The sequence below is a fragment of the Rhea pennata genome, chromosome 1, assembly GCF_028389875.1.
Source record: "Rhea pennata isolate bPtePen1 chromosome 1, bPtePen1.pri, whole genome shotgun sequence".
Lineage (NCBI taxonomy): Eukaryota > Metazoa > Chordata > Aves > Rheiformes > Rheidae > Rhea > Rhea pennata.
The window spans coordinates 195,176,799-195,199,461 of NC_084663.1; the positions used below are offsets into that span (position 1 = coordinate 195,176,799).

The 22,663-nt window shown below is 43.2% G+C and overlaps 1 protein-coding gene across 1 annotated transcript in view; it reads left to right on the forward strand.

Moving 5' to 3' along the window:
- The window catches only part of ATP8A2 (ATPase phospholipid transporting 8A2), a 297,173-nt gene that overhangs the window by 255,606 nt on the left and 18,904 nt on the right, over positions 1 to 22,663 (forward strand). The window contains exons 33-34 of the mRNA XM_062577183.1: positions 9,538 to 9,626; positions 15,724 to 15,828. Coding sequence (XP_062433167.1) covers positions 9,538 to 9,626; positions 15,724 to 15,828 — 194 coding nt within the window. The remainder of the gene's footprint in view (positions 1 to 9,537; positions 9,627 to 15,723; positions 15,829 to 22,663) is intronic.

Consider the following 22,663-nt stretch of genomic DNA (forward strand, 5'->3'; position numbering starts at 1 on the left):
TACAAAAGTATAAAAACATCTGGCACAAAGACGCAGTAAGTAGCAAAACACACAGAAGAATAAATACGGGCTTCAAAAATGTTTAGAAATGAGCAAAGCAATAATAATGTGAGATGGGAAGATATCTGATATTAATATAAAAAACTATTTTTCAAAATACTCCTTAAATGCTTATTTAAAGCAAATATATTCAAAACACTCCAGAGAGTGGTCAGCTGGTCCAGTTGACTATATTTTCTGCATTTCCTTCAAGGTTAGAAAGCATGCCAAAATTCATACCATTTAATAGTGATAAAAATGGAATTAGACCAGTGCTACTGGCTATAATCTTTTTGATTTTCTTGGTATATCACCATTTTACTTAAGGATACTTCTTCCTCCATTTGGGGAGGAGGGAATATCTTGGCGCACAGATGTATTTTGTGCAAGGAAGCCAGTGTTCATACAGAAACAGTTGGAAAATCTTAATACACAAATTTGAAGGCTCTGCCTGTTTTTGTAGGTGTAACGTGGCTGACTGTACAAATATCTTGTATCTTCACTGGCAAGCAATGGCTTCTGCTAAATTTAATTACTCCCTTGGAGCTTTAAATTTAAAAGTAGGTTCTGTAAAATTTAATGTCTTCTGCTACAGTTTTCATGATAAAGGCACAATTATTAAATAAGGGCAGCCACAAGAGTGGTTACCAATAAAATCTGCACAGAAAAAGCTATAGATACCAAACAAAACTTGGTTATAAGCTGAATGTGACTTCAGAAAGGAGAAACCTAGTTTATAAGATGTAACTTTATTTTTACATGCAGAGTAGAAGTTTATACTGAAGTGCATGAAACAGACTGAACAAGACAAACTTGGTTTCATTGTCAGGTCTACCAAAGGTATTGTTCCGGGCTTACACTATGCTCTCTGTATACGTACCTGTATTAGTTTAATCGGAGGAGAAGAAAAAAACCTTCAGGAATTCCAAAAAGAGCTGCAGGAGTGAGTTGGCTTTCACCCTGGAAAGCACACGATTTTATTTGGGCTCAGTGAAGTTATAGCAGCATGGCAAGTCACCAGGCATCAGTAGGTAGCTACGCATGGGCTGTTCTACCGCATGCTCAGGTGGGAGCTCACTTAGCTCATCTTAAACTGCGATAAAAGAAGGCCGTGTTGTGTTGCACAGTCAATAAACTAAGAAAATTCATACTGTCTTGTGAATCAGGATAATTCCAAGCCCGAGTCCGGTGAAGAACAGTAAATCTCTAAGATGCTATCATCAGAATCAAAGCCTTCATGACTTTGAGGAAATGTTTATTTACATTATTTGTTGTGCTTACTATAACCAGTAATGAATGAGAAATGGTAGTCTGCATAAAATTGCATCAGTGTTTACATTGGCAGTGAACCATAAAACCAAATTAAAATGCCATCTGATTAATTTTCTAATTCTCCACTATCAGAGTAATAACAGCAAGTAACATAGGCAGGATCCTTGCTTAATCAGTACTGTTGTATACTAATTAAGTGATGAGATAATGTTTTCTTTTATTCTTAGGCAAAGATGTGCATGTGCAGTGTTTTTAGTCAACAGAAAACAGAGGCTATTTACAGCACTCTTTGGGACACATTTGCCCAATAACACATGCATAAATATTGCATTTATGTATTACATTTTAATTTCTTTCAATACCATTTAGAAGTAGAATAAAAAGAGGTTGTTAACTTACTATATCCTATAGCTTCTAACAAGAAAATCAGCGTATAAAAGATGTGAGGATTTTGCTCTGCTCCAATGGTGTTATAACGCTAAACATTTCCTCCAAAATCATACATGTTAATGTTCTTATTTTTTTTCCTAAGGTGTCAACTTTTGAAGCATTGTATTACCAGTTCCTAGAACTTACTAATCATGAAAGAAAAGATAACTCAAGCAATTGGTTTTGCTTTATTTTTGGGGGTACCATTAGATTTTTTCCAGTTTCCTATGCTTTGGTTTGTATTTTCATGCTTTCTTTTAAGCATTGTAGCTAGCCACTTCTTCTGTGGAAAAGATTCTTACCTGAAACCTATTCCTCTGAATATCCTGGATTTTACAAGGAATATCACATATATGTCTTTGTGTTAGTGTTTGCATTTTTCCTTTTCCTCAAAATAATATTCTTATCTTCCCTCCCTACATTTATATCTAGGCTTTAAATGAATATTACCAATAGGCTTGATAACTACAATGTAACAGCTAGGCAATGGATAGGTTTCTTATTGATTTTTTGCTTCCATATGGTTTTAAGTATGACTGGAAAAAATAAGGAAAATAAGTAAAATATTTGATTTTTCTTTACTCTTTTTATTGCTCCCAAGGGGGATTGGCTGTATGAGTGGTGACTGGGAGAGGGAGGAAATAGGTTTGAGACTGGACCAATGTGTCATTGTGTTAAATCCAGCCAGCCAGTGAGGTCATTGTTTTCATCTGAGTCATTTTAGAACGAAAGCTCTTACATTATGGAAAACATTGCACATCTTTATTTCAGACATGGAAATATCCAGCCAACCTTTCAGTAGTAGAGCTCTGCTGACTTCATTTGAGGTACTCCTGACTCCCAGTGGTGTAAGCGGGAGGGAAAATCAAATTCTTTTGCCTCCCCTTTTAACACTTTGCCACTAACCCAACGGGGTTATTCTCTAGGTGTGCTTTCAGCCAAGATGCTGGTCGAAGAGGGAGCTGGTAAATCTGTTCATCACACCTGTCAGCCCTGAATCTAGTAAATCTCTCCAGCCTGGAGCTGACTACAGTTATATTAGGGAAAAAGTTCTTAAGCATCGACTCATGTTGAGGCTAGATTATGTTCCAGTGTGCACGAGGAAAATCCTGGAGCCTGAATTCCTGGATATTGATTGTATTTCATACTTGGGCTCTGCTAGGCTCAGTCTCTGAGTAGCCTGATCTAATTGAGGAACTTGGGCAATCTGCCCAGCTCTGCAATTGATTTGCGTGACCATGAGCAAACCATAGCATCTCTCTGCACTTGGCTGTTAATGTATGAGGTGTTTAAGGTGGGTCTGATATTTGTGACATTTCAAGGGTCCTGTTGTATAATACAATGAATATAAATCAATTTCTGTATTTTATACCAGATAGCAGCATGAAATAAAGATACTGAGTGCTCCACATAAGCTAATAGAAATACTAGGAGGTGGCTTTGGCTGAACTTAACAATTGCTCTTTTATCATTTGAATGGAAAGAAAAGCCATTGCAACTTGATGCCTTCAATGTAATTCAAGAAAATGAATTGTTGTGTCACAAAATATCTTCTAATCATTTGCATAACATGAATATACTTACAGGATTAATATTTGGCAAGTTGTATATCTCCTTAAGATTTATTCAGCTAGCGGTTTGATAAGGTTTAATTTTTTGCCCATTGCCACAGAGCGCGTCCTCAGCAAGTTTGCTGATGATCCCAAGCTGGGAAGAGTGGCTGCTACACTTCCTCTTGAGGCCTGTGCTGCCATTCAGAGAGACCTGGACAGGCTGGAGAGTTGGGTGGAGAAGAACCTCCTGAGGCTCAACAAGGGCAAGTGCAGAGTCCTGCACCTAGGGAGAAATAACCTCATGCACCAGTACAAGCTGTGAGCTGACCTGCTGGAAAGCAGCTCTGCAGAGAAGGACCTGGGAATCCTGGTGGACAACAAGTTGACCAGGAGACAGCAGTGTGCCCTTGTGGCCATGAAGGCCAATGGTCTCCTGGGGTGCATTAGGAAGAGTGTTGCCAGCAGGTCGAGGGAGGTGATCCTGCCCCTCTACTCAGCCCTGGTGAGGCCTTGTCTTGAGTACTGTGTCCAGTCCTGGGCTCCCCAGTACAAGAAAGACATGGCGCTACTGGAGAGAGTCCAGCACAGGGCTATGAAGATGATCAGAGGGCTGGAGCACCTGCCCTATGAGGAACAGCTGCGAGAGCTGGGCCTGTTTAGCCTGGGGAAGAGAAGACTGAGGGGGGATCTTATCAATGTGTACAAGTACCTGAAGGGAGGGTGTCAGGGGGACGGGGACAAACTCTTTTCAGTTGTCCCATGTGACAGGACAAGAGGCAATGGGCAGAAATTGAAGCACGGGAAGTTCTGCCTGACTGTGAGGGGAAATTTCTTCACTGTGAGAGTGAAGAGAGGTTGTGGAGTCTCCTTCTCTGGAGATATTCAAAACCCACCTGGACATGATCCTGTCTAACATGCTCTAGGTGATCCTATCTGAGCAGGAGGGTTGGACTAGATGATCTCCAGAGGTCCCTTCCAACCTCAACCATTCTGTGATTCTGTGATTCAAAATTAAACTTTTTTTTTTTTTTTTTTGAATCAAGAGAACTGCTCAGTGTTGGCAATCAAACATTAGCCTTAGAGGGACCCAGAACTTGCAGAGACAGCACTGTGTAATTCTTTAAGGGAAAGCATGTTTGAGTAATGATCTGCAAATTGGATAAATGTTTGTAGGAGAGCTTGTACAGCAATACTTCTTATAATCTGTGGTAGCGTTTTCATGTGTGGAACCTAATCCTGTTGTCACTGAAGTTAGTCTTCAAATTTCATCATGAAAAGCAAAAAAACTGCAGTGAAGATGTCTAGACTGTTACTTGGCCATCACTTAAGAGGCAGCAGTTTTGAAGATTGGAGGAGTGTGCATTTAATGTTCAGCTGAAAATATTTCCTAGACCTTTAACACAATCAACCCTGTGACCACAGAGCAAATGAACAGGAATCCCTCCAGGACTCTGGCTCCAGAGTAAGCCGGGAGCCCTGCTGTGAGCTGGCTCAGTGGTAGCACCTGAGTGAGTCTCTCCCAGAGAGCGATGTACTTGTCCGTACACCACGCTGCGAGGGAGAGCAGCGGGACTGCGTGATGCATGGGCTGGACATGTTTGCCTGAGCAAGGAGCACACTGTTGTCTGTGTGAGAAAAAGACTGAGAATGGGATTTCAGAGTAGTGGGCCATCAGGCTTTGGAGATGACTCTCTACATCAACTGAATGGCAGGTGTGCTTCAAAGTGATGTGCCTAACACAGGGTGGCCTGGGCCTGGACTAGGGTGACTGATGGGGACTCCCCTGCCCTAGTATTAGCCCTTGTCAAGTGATGTGCTTTGATCGAGCTGCTGATCTAGAACTGGTTGGTGCTGGAAGAGGCGTCTGCCTTGTACGTCTGGGACGGCTGCGGCACTGCTTTCTGCGCCAGCTGATGGGGAGTGCAGGTGTGAGGAGCAGCATGGAGGCTGCTGCAGTTGCACTGCGCAGCTCAAACCATGGCTCTTGGCAGCGGGATCCTTTGATGACACTTGTCATGAGTGTCTAGATCAGTCGTATCTCTGTGATGGCAACAAACGATTCTGGTGCCGTTACGGTCTGAAGCCTGTGCAGTCGTCACTTAGCCCTCCTTGCCCCGTCTCGCCCTTTCTCCCAGTGCTGACGAGGGCAGTGCTATGCCGTTGTCCGTGTTCAGCTACTGAGGGGCAAAGTCACTCGGCTGCGATGGTACAGATGTTCAGTGGAGCACAGACTGAGCTTGGATCTCTAGTGTATAAAGCTGGCATCCAACGAATATGAAACCAAAACTGAGCAGCTTATTGGGTCCTTATCCATGCCTCGTGGAGACAGATATGATCAGGATCTAGGCACACTTCCAGAAAAAAAAATGTTGCAATGTAAATATAAGGCCAGCTGTTTTCATGGTGATCTTACGCTTTCACTGTCTGTTTTTAATCAGAATTTGGATGCATGGGTATATGAGGAACTGAAGTAATAAAAAGCTTTTGTCATTCAAAATGTGAATTTAAATTTTTTCTTAAAGATCTTTGAAGGAGACTGAGACCTTTGGTTTGTCTGGGTCGTTTACTGGTCCCCAGTTGTTGCCTAACCATGCTGTGGTAAGAATACCAGAATATTTCACTCCCACCCCAACTTGAGCATTTTCTACCATTGTGATTCTCATTGGAAGCAATTGTTGAAATTAGTGGCACCACCTATTGGTGAAAAAGTAAAACTGTGAATTATATGTATTTACATCCTGGGAAAGAGTAATAAAGTGGAGAAAATAGCTGGTAATATATTCCTTATTACAACTTAATGGCTTTTGAAACATTCTATTTCCCGTTCGATGCTCTTGTGCAGAGTGTGTCTGTGATTTAAAAACAAAAATAAAATAAAAATAAAATAACCTCCTTAACCTAAGCTTTCTAATATAATGGTAGTACTGAGTAGATCTTCCTCGTGGCTCTTGCTAGCTGCCAGTGCTACTACATCCTCCCTCCCCCCTTTTATTTATTTATTTTAATATACTCGTATTTGTGCATGCTCTTCAACGGTAAAGATGTTGGGATTCAGAACATTTGCTGCTCAGGTGAAATTCCTGGAGCTAAGCCTTTTCTTTCTTTTTCTACCCATTTTTTAAAATGTTATCCAGCCCCTAAAGTGGGGCAGCCTCGTCAGTGCTTGTTGGAAGGCAGTCTGCTGATGGCAGCAACTTAAGCTGTAACATCTTCAAGGGGAGAACTTGCATTAGCCGTGCATGTTCTGTGGGTGCCATGTGATGAATGGTTTCTGGTAGTCGGCTTTGGAGGTGTTAGTCACTAATGTTTACACCAGTAGACAGAATAAAAATGACCTTGTTGCGTATCATGGAGCCTGTGTGATGACAGAGCTGGTCAAATTTTGAATTTGTTTAAAAAACAAACTTTCTCCACCTCCTCCCCATCACTCTACAGGAAAGCAGGGGAAGGAAAAAAAAAAAAAAAAAAAAAAAAAAGGTGGTTCCTGTTTAGTAGCTCTGCTTTTCTTATCTGGAGAGATAACTGATAGTTGAAGGATGTTATTTGTTGTTGAGGCTGGGATGGGGAATGCTGTGTTTCACTGACGATATATTGCAGTACCGTCTTGCCTGCTGTCAGGAATAGCTGAACAACTCCAGTGGAGCACGGCAACGGCTGTGAAGCCCAAAGAGGACTTAGTGCAATATATCGGTGTCCTTAGTATAGCTTCTGTTCATAACCCAATTCTCCATTCTCAGGTTGGAGAAAATCCTAAAAATGGTGCTGATGGATGTGCTGGGCGTGAGTTAGGTACTTCCAGGGAGTCCTTCCCTGAGAAGCTTCTGTCCTGCCATGCTAGAGACGAGGCAGGGGCAGGGGCAGCACAAAAAGTGTGTGTCCAAGGCAAATCGATCTGCTGTAGTGCAGCACAGTAGGAGTGTAACTGCAAGTGGAAGCTGGAGAGGAGGAGGGAGGAAGCCTTCCAGATATGTTCAGGAAAAGGGCATCAGCTAAGGGTGGAAAAAGACTTGCAGGTAGCAACGTGAGTGTCTGACAGAGCTGAGCTGAGCTGAATAGTTGTGGGGCAGTTTGCAGACAGAGTAAGACCTAAGTAAAATGCATAATTGTAGGAAAAAAGTATCTGGCCTGAGGCTCTTCTGTGCAAAGAGAACATCTGAGATATCAAAACGGTTTCATAGTCATTGATTAAACTGACAGGACTACAAATAATTTCATTCAAGTTTCTACTAAATGTGGTTTTGAATTGTTCTGTGCATTAGAAGTCCTTTGAGCTGCTTTCAGCTAAGAAAACAAAGAGGTGGAGTGTAAAATACTTAAATCAAAAATACCAGAAAATGCACTTAGGAGTCTATGGTCTTTTGTTTAGCCTTTATTAGCACAAGTAATGGGAGGGTGGTCAGTGGGAACGCTGACGTGATTAGACTGCTAGTGCTTGCAGGGCACAGCCAAGGCAAAGCTAAGCAAAGCAGGAGGGTAAATCCGATGACATTTTGCCACCGTCTTGTTACAGTCTAACTCTGTGGCTAACAAAAGAGTTAAAAGATTTCCCTCTTACTCCTGTTCATCCTTTTCCTTAAATAAGCCTAGATCAAAACTGACCATATGCTCCAGGCGTTCTGATGTGAAAGTAGGCATGAGGGATTGCAAATGACTGAGAGCTCGTTCTCAGACTGGAATTTGTTTACTTCCTCTCCATGTGGGTGGCAAAGTGTCCATAAATGTTTTAGCATAGTGTAGCTCGCTGTTGGTTTCAGTACAAGATTTACCACTGATCTGTCACTCCAGCAACAGCACAGAGGATTTAACAGTCAAAAGTGAAAAATGCTTTTGGAAATTCTCACTGCTTGGCAATCGAAGGGCAAGTTGCTGCTGAACATGACTGGACTGTGAGATGGATGCTTTTCAAATAGTCATCAACAGAGGGAGAAAATTCTGGGTGCTACAGGTGGATGTCCTGGCAACAAAAGGTTTTTCTCAGTTTGGAAGCTTCTCTATAGTGAGTAGTAGAAGTTCCTTCTGTCGCAATCAATCAGAGTTCTCCTATAAAAGATGTAATTACAAATCATGTCTTCTCACAGTACGTTTCAAAGGCTTATTCAAAGTTTTATTCGGTTTTGTTTTCTGTAGCTCAACTTTGTCTACGAAAATCCCTGAAACTTCAGCTCTGCAGGCTGCTGCTGGCCTCTCGCTTGGTCACTTGTAGTGGTGAGGCACAGCTGAACTTGGTTTGCATGACATGGCTCAGGCAGCTGCTTTGTCTATAGGTACATGCCTCCGAGTCCGCTCACGTGCCTCTAGCTTCATCACACTTGAATGTCAGCATACGTATTATACGTGGCATACAGGACTCTGAGGAAAAGACTTTGAGGAAGGGATATGGCAACATCCATAGCTGGCAGGAGAAGCAGAGTGTGGCTAGCTGCTGGAGATGCTGCTGACACCTTTCAGCCAGTGTTTTATAGTTGTATATGCTGCACACGGTTCATTACAGAAAAAGCTTTGTTCCACAACTACCTATGTATGCTGTTGGGTTTCTGGACATCTTCCTTCTCAAATCCTATCAAGCTTTTTCTTGAAGCATTACAGCAATGAGAGAAATGCAAATGTGAACTTTGAGCTCTTTGTAAAAAGCCATTTGTGGGAACAGGAGTGAATCTTTCCCATCCTGGGTTTCAGACAGCAGTAATTTGAATAGGAAGTGTTGTATTTAACTGGAAAACATCTGAAATGTTTTGAATGTGTTTTTTTTTTGGTTTTGTTCTTTTTAAAAAAAAAATAATGTCAGTTTGCTGCGCAAGGATCTGGAATAGTGGGTGGAGGGAGAGCAGGCAAAGGGCAGAAAAGAGTCAAAAGTGCAGGCTAAGTATATTTGTCATGCAGTTCTCTGTGAGTGAAAAATATATGACTATCTGGATACAGTGCAGGATTTTGATCAAAATATGGGGGGATATTTTTGAGGATATTTGAAGTATTTTGGATTGTAAGGAGTGATCCTAATGAAACATGATGTTCCTATTTGTTAATTGTAGGCACAATTTCTGTTAGGAGCTGGTGAGATTTCCCCCTTCCCATACTTGCTGAACATTGTTAGGATTTCAACATCATCGGGATCGTGGCTGCAGTGCCTATTTGCCATCGCTCTGCCAAGCCTTTGTAAATAAATAAATAAATAAAATAACAAAAAACAGTTAAGATATGTGATGGCTTGAAAATTCTCATGACTTGTTTATTTGTTTCTTCATAGGCTGGAATGGTGTTGCGATGTGGATACTTCTGGTTTGGCTTATTTCTCGTGCCCACTGCGTGCCTTGTTAAAGACGTGGCATGGAGAGCGTAAGTCCTCAAACAGTCCTTGTGGCGTTATAGGAATCACCCTGCGTGCATGTGCTGTGCAGTTCAGTATCTCTCTGTAAAGCAACTACAAAGCCTTTCAGTGAATGCAAAGCAGTGATACTACTTTGGAAGACCTCTCAGCAAAGCTGAAAATGGGAGCCATTTCTTATACACCAGTGCAAAAGGATGAGTAGTTTTAGTCGTGAATATGGAGGATGCAGCCCTCTCTCGGTAATAAAGATATTTCTTTTCATGATTATTTGCTCTATCTACCTTTAGCTAAGGCAAATTTAATTTAGACCTCAAAGGTACCCTGCTCCTGAAAGGGAGGCCAATACTTTGGTTTGACTAAGTAGGTTATGCAGAAAGTAAAATTGTGATACTCGTTGCCCTAAAGCTCCCAGGGCTGTGCCAGCTGCTTTTTAGGTTCTCCTTTAACAGTGTGTCTTCCACAACTTGACTGACTTAACTGACAGAGGAGCAGTACTCTCTGGACTCAACAGTTGAAGGAAAATCTTGATTCCTTCCCTGCCTGAAGAGAGGGAACAAGCCTCGCAAAATACAAGCCTGTGTAATTCCCTTCTCCCAAGGTTTCTTAGTTTCAAAGCACTCAGTAAAGTAACAAATCTGAAAATTTTGAATTTAAAGAGAAGCAACTTATCTTCTCTATTACCGCTATTTTCAATGTAAAATTATCCTTTTCATGTATAATTTCTTGTGTTTTGTTCACTTTGCTTTAAATGTCTTAAGCCCCAAAGCTTTCATCCTTTGCAGTGGAAAGCTGTGTTACAGTGATGAAGGTTTTATTTTGTGGAAATGCTTTTCTTTAGCCTAAAGTAAGAGACTGTCATGAGCTCTGAGTGCCGAGCGGTGAGTTGGTAATCATATTCCCCTTCTGTTAGAGGAGTGGCGAAGGAAGCCTTACCTGAAGGTAGTGCAGGTTCCATAACTCCTTACAAGGAGAGTATGAGGCAAAAATGTGGGCCCTAACTTGTCACAAGGACCTAAAGTAAAATATCATAATATGTAACACTTAGCTCTGGGAAGGAGATATCTGTCAGTGAAAGAAGATTATTCTTTAGGGAGGAATACAGAAAATGGGAAATGTTCTGCCTTTTCCAGTAAACACAAGTACATCTCAAAGATCAGCCTAAATGGATAAATCAGACCATACACGTACATCTGGAAATCTGTTTTCTTCCTATGGTGCTGATAGCACAGCTAAATTAAACTATTAGTAGGCAAATCTGCCAATCGATAAATACTTTTAAAATGTCTTCCCTTTCTCTTCCTCAGGTTTTCATGAGTTACACTGCTAAAATTAAAGCTAGGTATGGTAAGGTATTATTTCTGTTGAGGCCAAACTATGATTTAATAGTCTAGCATACTAGAGGTTTTTTGTTGCATTTGTTAAATTCTCCACTGAAAATGATTTTAAAAGTCTAAAGTTGAGGCTAAAATGTTTAAATTTGGATAATTAATGTTAGCTATGTCCATGACCTGCTTTTTAAAGCTCTGAGAAACTTTAAAATTCGTTTAATTTAACATGTTCTTGTTGCTCTTGTGTCAGGCATTATTTAAAACCATTTACTAAGATGTCAATGGACTATTTCTTTGATTAAAGTTAGATAGGAGCTAAATTGTTTGCAGCATCTCTAAGCATCTAGGATTGTGCTTTAGTTTTTGAAATGTTTTCATGATAGGTGAAGGTCAGATATGTGTGTCCTTAAGTTGTCCTCAGTTCTTATCAGAGCTTGGCAAAAATGACTAAGGAACGGTAAATCAGGCCAGAGCAAGGCAGGCTCAGCCTCAGCTATTACTCATTTAAAACTCTGCTACTGACTCACCCTATTCTTTAATATTTCTTAGAGAAATCTTAGCAACATAATCCTTTCCATGGTTCAGACCAAAAATGTACTGAGATTGTGAAGCTCTCAAGATGAATATATCACTGATACAGTGGATATTTTTCCAGCAGATTTTAAGCAGGAGGCTCCTATTAATGTTGAGCAAAAAAAAAAAATCATTCTCCATGCAAGACTTTTTTTTTTTTTTTTTTAAACCCAGCACTGAAAATTTAACTTGATTAACATTTTAACCAGGATAAATGAAATGACATGGCTATCAGCACTAGCATATGGAAGGAGTAAAGGCCTGTTTCCTTTCCAAGAGGCTTGCCATTCGCAGCTCGAGCCCAAAGCCTCTGGAAATCAGACGGCACGTTTCCACAGCGGTGGTTACACCGCACTGCTGTCTGTAATTCAGCAGAATCCGTTTTCAGCCATAAAATTCCAGCAGCTCTGACTTCTCATGGCCGTGGAATTTATCCCTTTCAGTTTCTTTTGGATAGGAAGCATATGTCCACAGGAAAAGGATACATGTGACCCGAAAGGTGTATGTCTAATTTTGGTACGGAACACTGCCAGAAAAACTTAAATACAGTACAGAGCTTTTGTCAGGAAGAAGGCTAAAAGGGATTAAAAAAAAAAAAAAGTGTGTTTCAGATCCATGCAAATTGTATTATTTCTAAAGTGTTTTGCTGGATCCATTATCAAAATTTGCTGTACGCAAGCATGTAATACAAACTTGCTGTAATGCAAGTATGAGCTAGTTCTACATGTCCTTTTGTTACAAAGGCTACATGACACAGGTTGTCAACGCATCCCTTATCTCCCATGTTCTCTGTAGCTCTAGGCCCCAAATATATATGTGTGTGTGTGCGCATACATACATACATACATATATATATATATATATATGTATATTTAAGTGATTCAGAGAAATGTGGAAACTTCTCTCTTTAGAATGAGAAGGAAGCTTATTATTAATACTTGCCTGCAATACCACATTGTTAACTTTGGTCCACTACCATGAATTGAGTAGCTTGGTTTGGATTTGATTTTTGCCTTATAAAAGTCCCAGTTGTGCCCTATTGAAGTCAACAGAGCTTTGTAAGGTGAATTCTTTGCTCACAGTTGGCAAGTGTCACTTGAATACATGTCACTGGTGCTAGGAAGTCTTGAAATATCTGACCGTAAAGCTATGTGGGAATCATAAAAAACAGTTTATTCCAGCAAAATTTGTTTTATTCCTTGCTGGGCAGGAATTTATTAATAACTGGTGTCTCAACACTTAGTCAGTGTTACAGTGAGAAATTTCCTGAGCCTTCCAATAATTACCAAAATCTTGATGTGCCTTTTTTTATTGATAGTGGGGGAAGGTTGGCAGGGGGAGGAAGCGACCTGCACTTGCCAGCTCTGGCAGTGTAAATAAGAGAGAAGAAGGTGTGAGGAGCTCTTCCCATCCACGCACTTGTGGTCCCTGGAGCGCAAAGCACCTGAAATGGTGCTGTTCGAGAAAAAGAGCCCTCCGTGTCTCCTGACAGATTCTGCCCCCCAAAACCTCCCAGGTACATTCCTAGGACCGTGAAGACAGGCCCTTCCCTGGCTTGGAAGGGGAAGGGCTGCTCAAAATGTGGCTGTTCTTGCAATCCCCAATCTTGCTGTCCCGGCGTGCGAGGGAAAGGTGAGCCTACCTCTGCGTGCTACATCAGATTGCAGCTGGACGGTGAGATCGACCGCAAGAGCTTGTAATTTACCGAGGGCTGATCATGCATTGAAAGCAAAGTGCAAGGTAAAGGCGAAGACTTCTGCCTGTGTTTTTTGTGTATCAAAAGTTAATGATGTGCTGTTGTGAAGAAATCATGAAGTATCCAGTCCTGCTGCCAGCAATGCAAGGAATATTTGTCATTGATTTTGATGGAAGTAGGCACAGACTGTGAGGCAATTGTAATGACATGTTTTAGTATCTGTTGTTTCAGAAACATGTGGATAGGGTAGTTCAGGTGCTTTTTAGAAGTACTAAATTAATCATTCCTCCATGGAGGTTCTTACTCCAAGTCAAGAAGTGATTCAATGAATAAATATTACCTGGAGGATGGCGGGAGGTTATAGATATCCTGCCATGACATAGAGCCCGTGTATTTCATCATTTCTTACTGCTTTTGAATTACTTCAGTACCCCTGACTTCAGGGCGACAACGTTTTGTCCGTATGGTGAAATATCTGTGTTATCCCTGCTCTGACTGTGCTGCACTAATTGGCCTGTGTTGCTAAGGTTTCATTGAGCTTATATTTTGAATTCAATATTGCACTCTACGGGAAAAGAAAAACATCTCTAATCTTTTATATAGTGTGGAAAGATAAAGATGAGCAAGAAGCCTTGGGAGAAGTTGCATAACTTGTAGGTTTATGTGTTCTTGCCCATGGAAAAACAGGTTTTAAGGATTTTGAAAGTTTGAAACTTAGTCTTCAACTTCACAGTGGTAGATATGTCCCTTTAAAAGGCAGGAGATGAGCTCAAGGTCAATGTTTTAATGTATTTACTCAAATTAAAGTGAGTGTGAAAGCCAGGTCAATTGCAAAGGTTAATAGCCCAAAGGTTTGTTGTCTTTAAAAATGGGTATACTTTTCTTTCCTCGAAGAGGAGATTGAGTCTTATCATTAAGCTAAACAGTTATAGTAACTTGAATTTAATTAACTTTTGTGCAGTTAGAGGTAAACTCCCATTCTTGAAGCAAAACAAATTTTAAAATATCCTTGCTGCTCTATTTTATCCCTGTCACAGTATGTTGGTGCTCTCTTGCAATTCCTACATCTCTGGTGGTTTTATCTGGGTGCTCTTTTAAGAACATCTTGGTATTTCCTTTTGTTTCCAGATTTTGCTGTGCTTCATCTTTCATTGTTCACTTTATTTTTTCCTCTCTCTCTTACATTCAGATTTGTTTTGAAAAGTAATTTTCATTTTAACTTCTCACCTTGCAACATTTGGGACCTAATTTGGCACCAGAAAAAACAGAGCACTTGGATAACTTACTATTAATATCAAGCCACAGTCATCTCAAATAGTTTCAGCAAAGACTTCATGAACTTTGGGTTTCTTCTTCCCTAGGAAACGAGTAATAAAAATTGTGCCTTTAAAAAAATAAATGCATCTTTATTATATTTTAATTATGTACACACCATTTAATATTTCTCTAGTAAGGAGATTCTGACATTATTTGGCATCAGTGGTTGAAGATCATAGCATCTGTGTATGAGATTTTTATAAAATTTATAGAGAAATCCTTGCCATCTCTAGAACTGAATGTAATTTTAATGCAGTGAAGCAAATGGTATCTCAGTTGACTTGGCTCCATCTTGTTTTCAAGCGCATTGTGCAGTCACGTGCAAATGAACATCGTCTTCTGGGGACACCTTTTCTCCTTCAAGTGACACAAAAGAGGAAGCTAATCAAAAACTGCCCATTGAAGAAAAAGATCCCAGGATTGTGTGTTATTGCTTTGTAGATATCAAGCCAGAGGTGGCTGGATTCTCTCCTTACACCATCAGCAGTTAGGAATAAAAGCACTGAAGTGGTAGGGGAGGCTGAAAAAAAGGCCCAAGTTCCTGCGTGTGGGACATCATTCCTCTCCAAATTTGGTCATGTATGTGGTGTATACATTGCTCTTTGGATGCCCAAACTGAGAAAATAGGACGCAGCCCATCTTGTTACTGTTGCTTTGAAAGCTCCGCAGGGAGAGAAGCGCCTTTCCGAGTCAAGTGAAGCTGATGATAACTGAAAATAGAGGCCTGAATGGCAATTACCACCAGCGACGTGGGTTTCCAGAGCAGTGCAACGCATGGCTCAAAGGACGGAGCGGAATAGTGTTTTGCCCCGTGAATATTCGACGTGTCCCTGTCCTTTTGTTCGAGGGTCCAGGGCGGTCCCGGGGCAGTGGTGTCAGGTCCCCCTAGTCCAGTAGCTTTGCCAACCAGTTGGTTTTTAGCGGAGTGTTGTGTTGAAGCAGGCAAGGTCCGCTGAATTTGAAGTCCTTCCGATTCCTTGTTTCTTGTAAGATATTTCCGTGGTATTGTGAACCTGGACTGTTGTGTATGTGCATTCGTTACACCTGATTTCCCAAATCTTTATGAAAGGAGGGCCTTGAACTTCTCATCTGCGAAGGAAAAATTGGTCTTTTACAACCACACAAATATTCATATGTGTTTTTGTTTTGTTTTGTTTTGTTTTCTGTTTTGATATTTTCTTCGTGATACAGGGCCAAGCATGTCTACCATAAAACTTTGCTGGAGGAAGTTCAGGAATTGGAGACGAAGACCAGAGAGCTGGGAAAAGCCATGCTTCGTGACAGTAACGGAAAGAGGTGGGACAAGTCTATCCTACTGTTCCTATGAGATGTAGGGACTTCTCGTTCCTCGCTCCCGTCTGAGCTGGGCAGGCTGCGGTGGCACCTCTCCTGTGCTGTTCATCCACTGATGCTGTTCCTTTTCGCATGCCTCCTGCCCTCACCCAAGTCAACCCTTCCAGCTTCACTTCTCCTTCATTATTGCAATGAGGCTCTATTAGAGACTGCAGCTTGATCACTGCATGCAATACATGTAATACTGTTACCTGGCCTCTGGACCAGGCTGTTTTGGAGAAAACAGTGTATTTTCCTTGCCACTTTGGGGGGAGGGGGAAAAATCAAGGGGGATTGTCAGGGGAAGAAACTCTGATTCAGGATATAAAGAGAGTTTAACCGTTGTTAAAAGGAGAACTGGTTAATCCATTGGGCTCAACAGCTTTATTAGGTTAGTCCCACCCCACCAGTATTTTTTCATGCTTTTGCTGTGTTCTGCTGCAATGTACAGGGGTCTCAGTTTCTCGTTGTGCAGAGGCTCCCTTGTGCCCGCACCATATGGATTTGAACATATTGCCATGACTGAATCCTCCGTTGTGAGGGGAGTGCGTGTTGTGTGGGAACTTTTGTCTCCTGTGAAGGAAGCTAAAGAAAACCATAGCGAGGCTTTTGCATCCAGCAGTTTCATTTGCCTCCCCAGAATGTGGTTCTGCATCAGCTAGTCGGAAAAGCTTCCCAAGTTCAAAAAGGGTTCAGGAGCAACTCTTCTGTTCCTGAAACAATATGGCACCACATGACTTGCTAAGAAACTGCATGATCATTAAACTGGATTTTAGCAAACCTTATAAACTAGCAAACTGAGTGGAATGGGGCTTTTAAAAGATTTTGTTCTTGCAGGGCAGGGTCATCCTTTGAGCCTTTGATGTCTAGTCTAAGGTAAACTAATTGCCATGTTGTAGCTGCTGCTGAGACAAGCTGAACAGCAGATCTTTTTTCAGCAGAATTTGTGAGTAAGTAAGCAGGGTTTTTTAGAGAGAATTATCAGAGAGTGGGCTTACTAAGATTATAATATACTATAAAGCTTTTTTTTTAAAAAAAAGTGTCAACTTTAATGTGTTTGTAAGATGTCCTTAGTGACCAGAGTCTGCTTCTCAGAGGCCAAGACAAAGTAAACAGTGTTGTTGATTCAGATCGCTTCAGAACACTTGGTATGTTCTGTCTTCATGTGGTGAGTCATCTTCTGCCATTACGTTTGAGTCCTATAAAACAGAATTCATAAATTGTGCTCCCATGCGGATAGTCACAAACTGCACCTTGTAATAATTTAAGATGGAAAAGCAGGCTTTGTAGCGCAAATTAACCAAGGCTGCGCTCTATGCCACAGTTAAAAATCAGCCAACGAAAGTGCCTTGGATCGGACAGTTAATTAAGAGTGACCGCAGATCTGTTAGCATGGGCCCCTTGGCTCTCGCTGTGGTTCGGGTCCGTGCACGGGACGGGGAGTTGCATTTGTGTTGCTTCGCGGCGTGTGTTTTTTCTGCCCGTATTGACTACCTGCTAGTGACAGCCCGAGAGGAAGTGAATCCGCGGTTTTGCGTGCCGGATCCCCGGGCTGCAGGGCAGGCTGACACACGAGTAATAGTCGGGAGAGACAGTTAGCGTTTAACGTGCTCGTAAGTGTGTGCGCGCTGCGAATCCGGGGGGTTTCCTCTTTGTTTACACGCTGTCCTCACGCTCTGTAAATTTGGCGGCGCTGTTGTAATTCATTCGTACGCGCCGTGGTTTTGTAGCCTTTTCCTTTACTGCGTTCTCACTGCAAAAACTCTTTCATGTGCGTTCCTCCTCGCTGTAGCTTCGCTTCACTCTCGCAACGCTTGCCTGGAGGTGATGTCAGGAATCCCTCCTGGCCGGCGGCCGGCCTCCCCCCCCCATGCCTGTTTGTTCTCCTTCCTAATTGCTCCCAGATTTTCTGGGTGGTCCATCTGTGAACTAGATAACGGTGGAGAGCCTCTGCCGGCTGGCGGCCACGGCCTCCCCGGCGCTCTTCAGCGCTCTCCTGCCTTTTATCTCTTTTTGTGTGTCTCCTGGCTCCGTCGCACCTGCCTGAAATCCCGCGCCTGTCCTGCGGGACGCCGGCGGGGGGAAGAGGCGGACTGCGAATTTTGTGCAGTCACAGCCTCTCTGCTCCCCAGTTATTTTATTTACTTATTTTTTTCCCCCGAGCTTCCTCGAAGCTGCTGGAAGCGGGGCGTGCCGAGAGGCATGTGCCTGCCTGCCTGCCTGCCGCGCGGGCCCCCCTGCTCCCCGGCCACGTCTGGGCAGCGCGACGGCGTGCGGGAGACCGCGGCCGTCTCCTTTCCAACGGGAAGCACAGCGCTGCGTTAAAACCGCCCGGGTCCGTCCGTCGCCTCTCGGTGCGCCCCTGGTTGGAAGCGATCCTGGAAACACGTCCATCAGGCGCTGGCTGGTTCGGGCGGCCGCGGAAGATAAGCTGGCTGTCATCGCGGTCTGTTCTCCTGGCTCACGTGAGAGGCGGCTATTTTTGTTCAGTGTTTTTTCACAAACAACAACAGCAAAAAAAAAATCACACCTAATTACAGATAAGAGAGGGATTTAGGGAGCTAATTGCTTTTATCATTGCCTAGACCTTAGAGGAAAAAAACGAGGTGCAAGATGTGGATGTTAAGGATTATTCTGCTAAACAAAAAGCAGCTCACAAGCCCTGGAAGGCAGCGAGTGCAGCCAGACTTGCGCACTGGGGTGCGGGCAGCGCGCCGTGCCTCGGCCGCGTTTCCGTCGGGTGCGGGCAGGGTGGCCCCGGGGCCCTCTGCGGTGGCACTGGGGGCACGGCGAGAGCTGCGTGCGCCTCTCGCTGCCGAAACGTGCGCGTCCTGCCTTAGACGGTCTTCTCCTTAGCGACTGCTCTTGCTGGAGACCTTTTCCAGGTTAATTAAAAATACATCTTCACTAGCACTAGTTACATCCTTCTCGACCCTGTTGACCAGTTTCTAAAACTGGATTTACTCTTATTGATCTTAAAAAATATTTTTAAAAAAACACATGCAGATTTTTGCTCTTAACAATCTTTAGAGAGGAAACAGAAGGCAAATGGTAGGCCAGGGAGTGTCTGGTCTGTACAGGGAAGAAAGGCAGCGTAATCAACCCCGAGCGCTTTAGCTGGCTCCCAAAAATCTGTGCAAATAACACTGGAACGATGCTTGAAGATATTAGTAATCTGAGTGTCTTGTTCCGAGCCTTAAGGGATCGTGTTCTTGTATTTTTATGTCATCTTGACAGCTAAAAACTTGCTCTTGTTTTTCCTGGAAGCTGAAATTGCCCGATCAGGTGGTTGCAGGCGCGGGGGATTTAAGCAGGGGCGACGAGGATCTGGCGTGCCGGCAGCACCAGCAGCGGCGCGAGAAGCGAGCGCAGCCAGGGGCTGGCGCGGGCTGCTGGGCCGTGCTGGTCCCTTAGCGCCCGCCGGGACGGGGCTCCCGGGCACCCTCCCGTGACCGAGGGCCGGATTTCGCGGTGAGTTTGCGCGAGTGCAGAGAGGTGACAGCGGCACTTCACGTGCCAAAGCAAACAGGGACATGTGGAGGCACCTGCCCGGCAGAGCCAATCATGTTAACATGCAAGATTTACACAAAGAAAACAAACCGTTTTTCCACAGACTTGTGTTCAAAGGTGGCCTTGAATTTCAATGGCAGAGAGATTTCTGTGACCTTAAGTAAGTTTATGACTGAATCCTGGCTCACAGAGGGCCAAATCTTGAAGCCTTCGTTCGCTTCTCGCCCCACCTAACCTCTCATTGAAGGCAGTGGGAGTCCAGCCGGAGGAACGCCCGATTAGGGACCAGAGCAAACTTTATTTTGGAAACCCGTGTCACTTCGCTGCTGAAATGCCCAGCTAGCAGACAGCAAGCAAAGCCGCGCGGCCCGCGCGCTTTGTGACAGTACATTTCCTGTTTCCGTGGGGTTTTCTGTCTCAGAATGGCCCGAAAGCTCCCTTTGAGAGTAGCTTTTTGGTTGGTCTTGTGCTTTGTTTTTTATCATCGGTCAGCAGCTGGGGTGGGAAGATCATTTGATGCTGAAGAGCAACGGAGCTCTCGCTGTTCACATCCTTTGCGAGGAGCTGAAGGGCCTGTCTGGGGCTCTGCTGAGAAATGTCGGCATCGTTGAAGTAGTGGGAAGAATTTCTTCAAATTATTCAGAGATTTGGGAGGCTATGTCTTTATTTAAAAAAAAGGGGGGGGAAGTGACTACTGAACTATTTTTTGTAGAGGTGCCAGCTGACAAGGGAGCGCTGCGCTGTGCTTTTGCGCGAGCGTTTCTCACTACTTGCAGGCACGCTGACAGCAGCTGGCCACCTCTTTTTATCTGCAGTGTGTAAAAACAAACGCTGTTTTTCGGTATACCTAAAATAGCAGCGCCTCACGGGCTCTCCGCTGTCTGCGTTCAACAAGGAGGCGCGCCGTGGTGGAGGTTCTCTTTCATTTCAGCGCTTTTCCCCAAACTTAACTCACTCCGTTGCCTTAGGAAAATGCACAGGGCTAAGCTTCCCCTGCAGAGCAAGCTGTCTCACTTCTCTTTGCCTCGGTTTTCTTTGGTGGGTGAATGCAGACGCCTAGCTCGTTCCTGCAGCTGCAGGAGCTGGCTGGCAGCGAGGTGCTGATGTAGGCGAGCTCCTGGGGACTTGTCCCCTCAGTATATCCCAGGAGAGGAGGAAGAGTTGAACGGGGGAGACCTGACTCAGGCTTGCAGCTGGGCGCTGCAGCCTCCTCAGGTTCACACAGGCAAGGGCAGAAAGACTTAATTTTTCTCTTAACAAACCCGTGAATGAACAGAGGTCCTGGCTGAGGAAGAGGTGACCTTTTTCCATTAGCATCAAGAGGGAACAAGGCTTGGGCTCATTATATTTCAAAGCACTTTGTCTCAGTAGTGATGCTTTTCAGATTACATCCCCTTGAATAGAGAGACCGTGCCAGTAGGGCCCCTTCACGTCAGCAGGTAGGATGAATCTTATTTGAAACCAGCTCAGTCCTGGGTTTCCGACTCGTTAAACTGCATCGGAGGTGTGCAGCCGGATTCGAGCTTCGCGAATGTGTTGGCTTCACTGACGTTTACTCAGGATATGCGCGGCTCGGATCTGAATCTGACCCATCCAGTGCAGCTGAGCACAAAAATGAATCTGTAAGAGGTGTATTTTGGTTTTGAGGTTTCAAGGTCTTTTTATCAATTTTTCCAGATGTTCTTCACACCGTTTCTGGGAAGGAAAGGCGAGATTTCTCCACCAGCATACACAACAAAGTGACTGGCATATTTACGATTTTTCCTTGCAGCTTTTCTAGTAAAAAGATATTAGACTCCTTTTATTAGCAAAAGGCACATAAAATGATATCAGTGCTTTTTTCTGTTAAATTCTTTGATTCCATATGGTAAGCGTTCATGTATGGTAGGCGGAAAATGCTTAATTTTGTTTCATTTTATACTTGTCCTGTTCTCTCTCCCTCCTATCTCTTGTCAGTAAAGAATCGCAACATTTATTTCCTCATTTTTAGTATGTCCCATTAATTTCCGGGATTTCTAACGCCTACGTGTGAGGCGCTAAAATGACCAGGTTTGATTCTGCTCCGAGCTGCCGGCCCCGTGGACCCGAGTCCCCAGCCACCCGCAGACGCTATGCGGAGCAGACGTGCCCCTTCCCCAGCGCAGTTAATTATCCTGCAGCCCAAATCTGCTAGCAAAGCCAAAGATGTTGGAGGCCCAGCGTCGGCACAAAGGCCAAAAATGGAAAGGAAAGATGGAGGGAAAACGGAGAAAAAGCAACTCCATCCCAGCCCAATGGCTTCAGCGGTCGCTCTCTGGCCACCGCTCCTGGCCCGCCGAAGTCCGTTGCGGAGGAGAGCCTCATTCCCTCCTCCAGCCTCGTCTAAGAGTTGCGGAGGGCAAGATAATAAAAAGTCATACTAAATATTTAATATTTAGTAGAAAAATTACAAATGTTTTTTTCTTTTCTTTTTGTTTTGTTCTGGGCTTTGCTCAAAGTTGTATCCAGACATTTTCAAAATTCATCAGTCTTGTTGTTGCTCATTTACTACTCTTTTTTTTTTTAAGGAAAAGAAAAAGAAAAGAGGGTTTTTAGAGTTTTTAAACACAGAAGTCTTTAAGTTCAGTTAACATATGTAAGTGGACTTCATCCAAACTTTTTGGTTTAAAGCAGAAAATCACCTTTGTGTAGAGAGCAAGCGTGGAAAACTTCAACCTCTAAGGTGACTATTTCTTAAAGAATATGAGTGAGTAAGAAAAGAATGCTATAACTGCAACTGAATTGCCAACTTATCTGTAGAGGATATGACCAAGCACCCACTAGAGTAAGTGCAAAGTGAAGCACTTAAAGAAGAGAAGTAAACAGCACTGATACCAAAGTGAGAGTAGTTGAAATGCAGCAAGTCACACTTATCGTTTTCTGCTTTTCAGAGGTTTAAGTTGAGACAATTCCCACATTTTGGAAAGGCCTGAGGCAAAGCTCGGCAGCTTCAGCTTTGGGTTAAGTTAGTTGGCTTTGGAATTTGGGACAGCTGACAAGGATGTCTCCCCCCACCCCCATCATGAAATACCCAACTGTTTGGCTGGTGTTTGCAGTGCTGGCAAACAGAAGGCACTCTAAGTAGAGAAAGACCCTGCTCATTCTCGTCTTCTTAGACTCATCGCTTTACGGGGAGGCAGGTGATTTTTTTGTTTGTTTGTTTTTTGTTTTGTTTTTTTTTTTCCAGATGTTATTTTAAAAATAGATGCTTGGTGACACCCTTTGCTGTTTAAAGAAATAGTCTTAGAAAGACGTCTAGGAATAGAGTCCA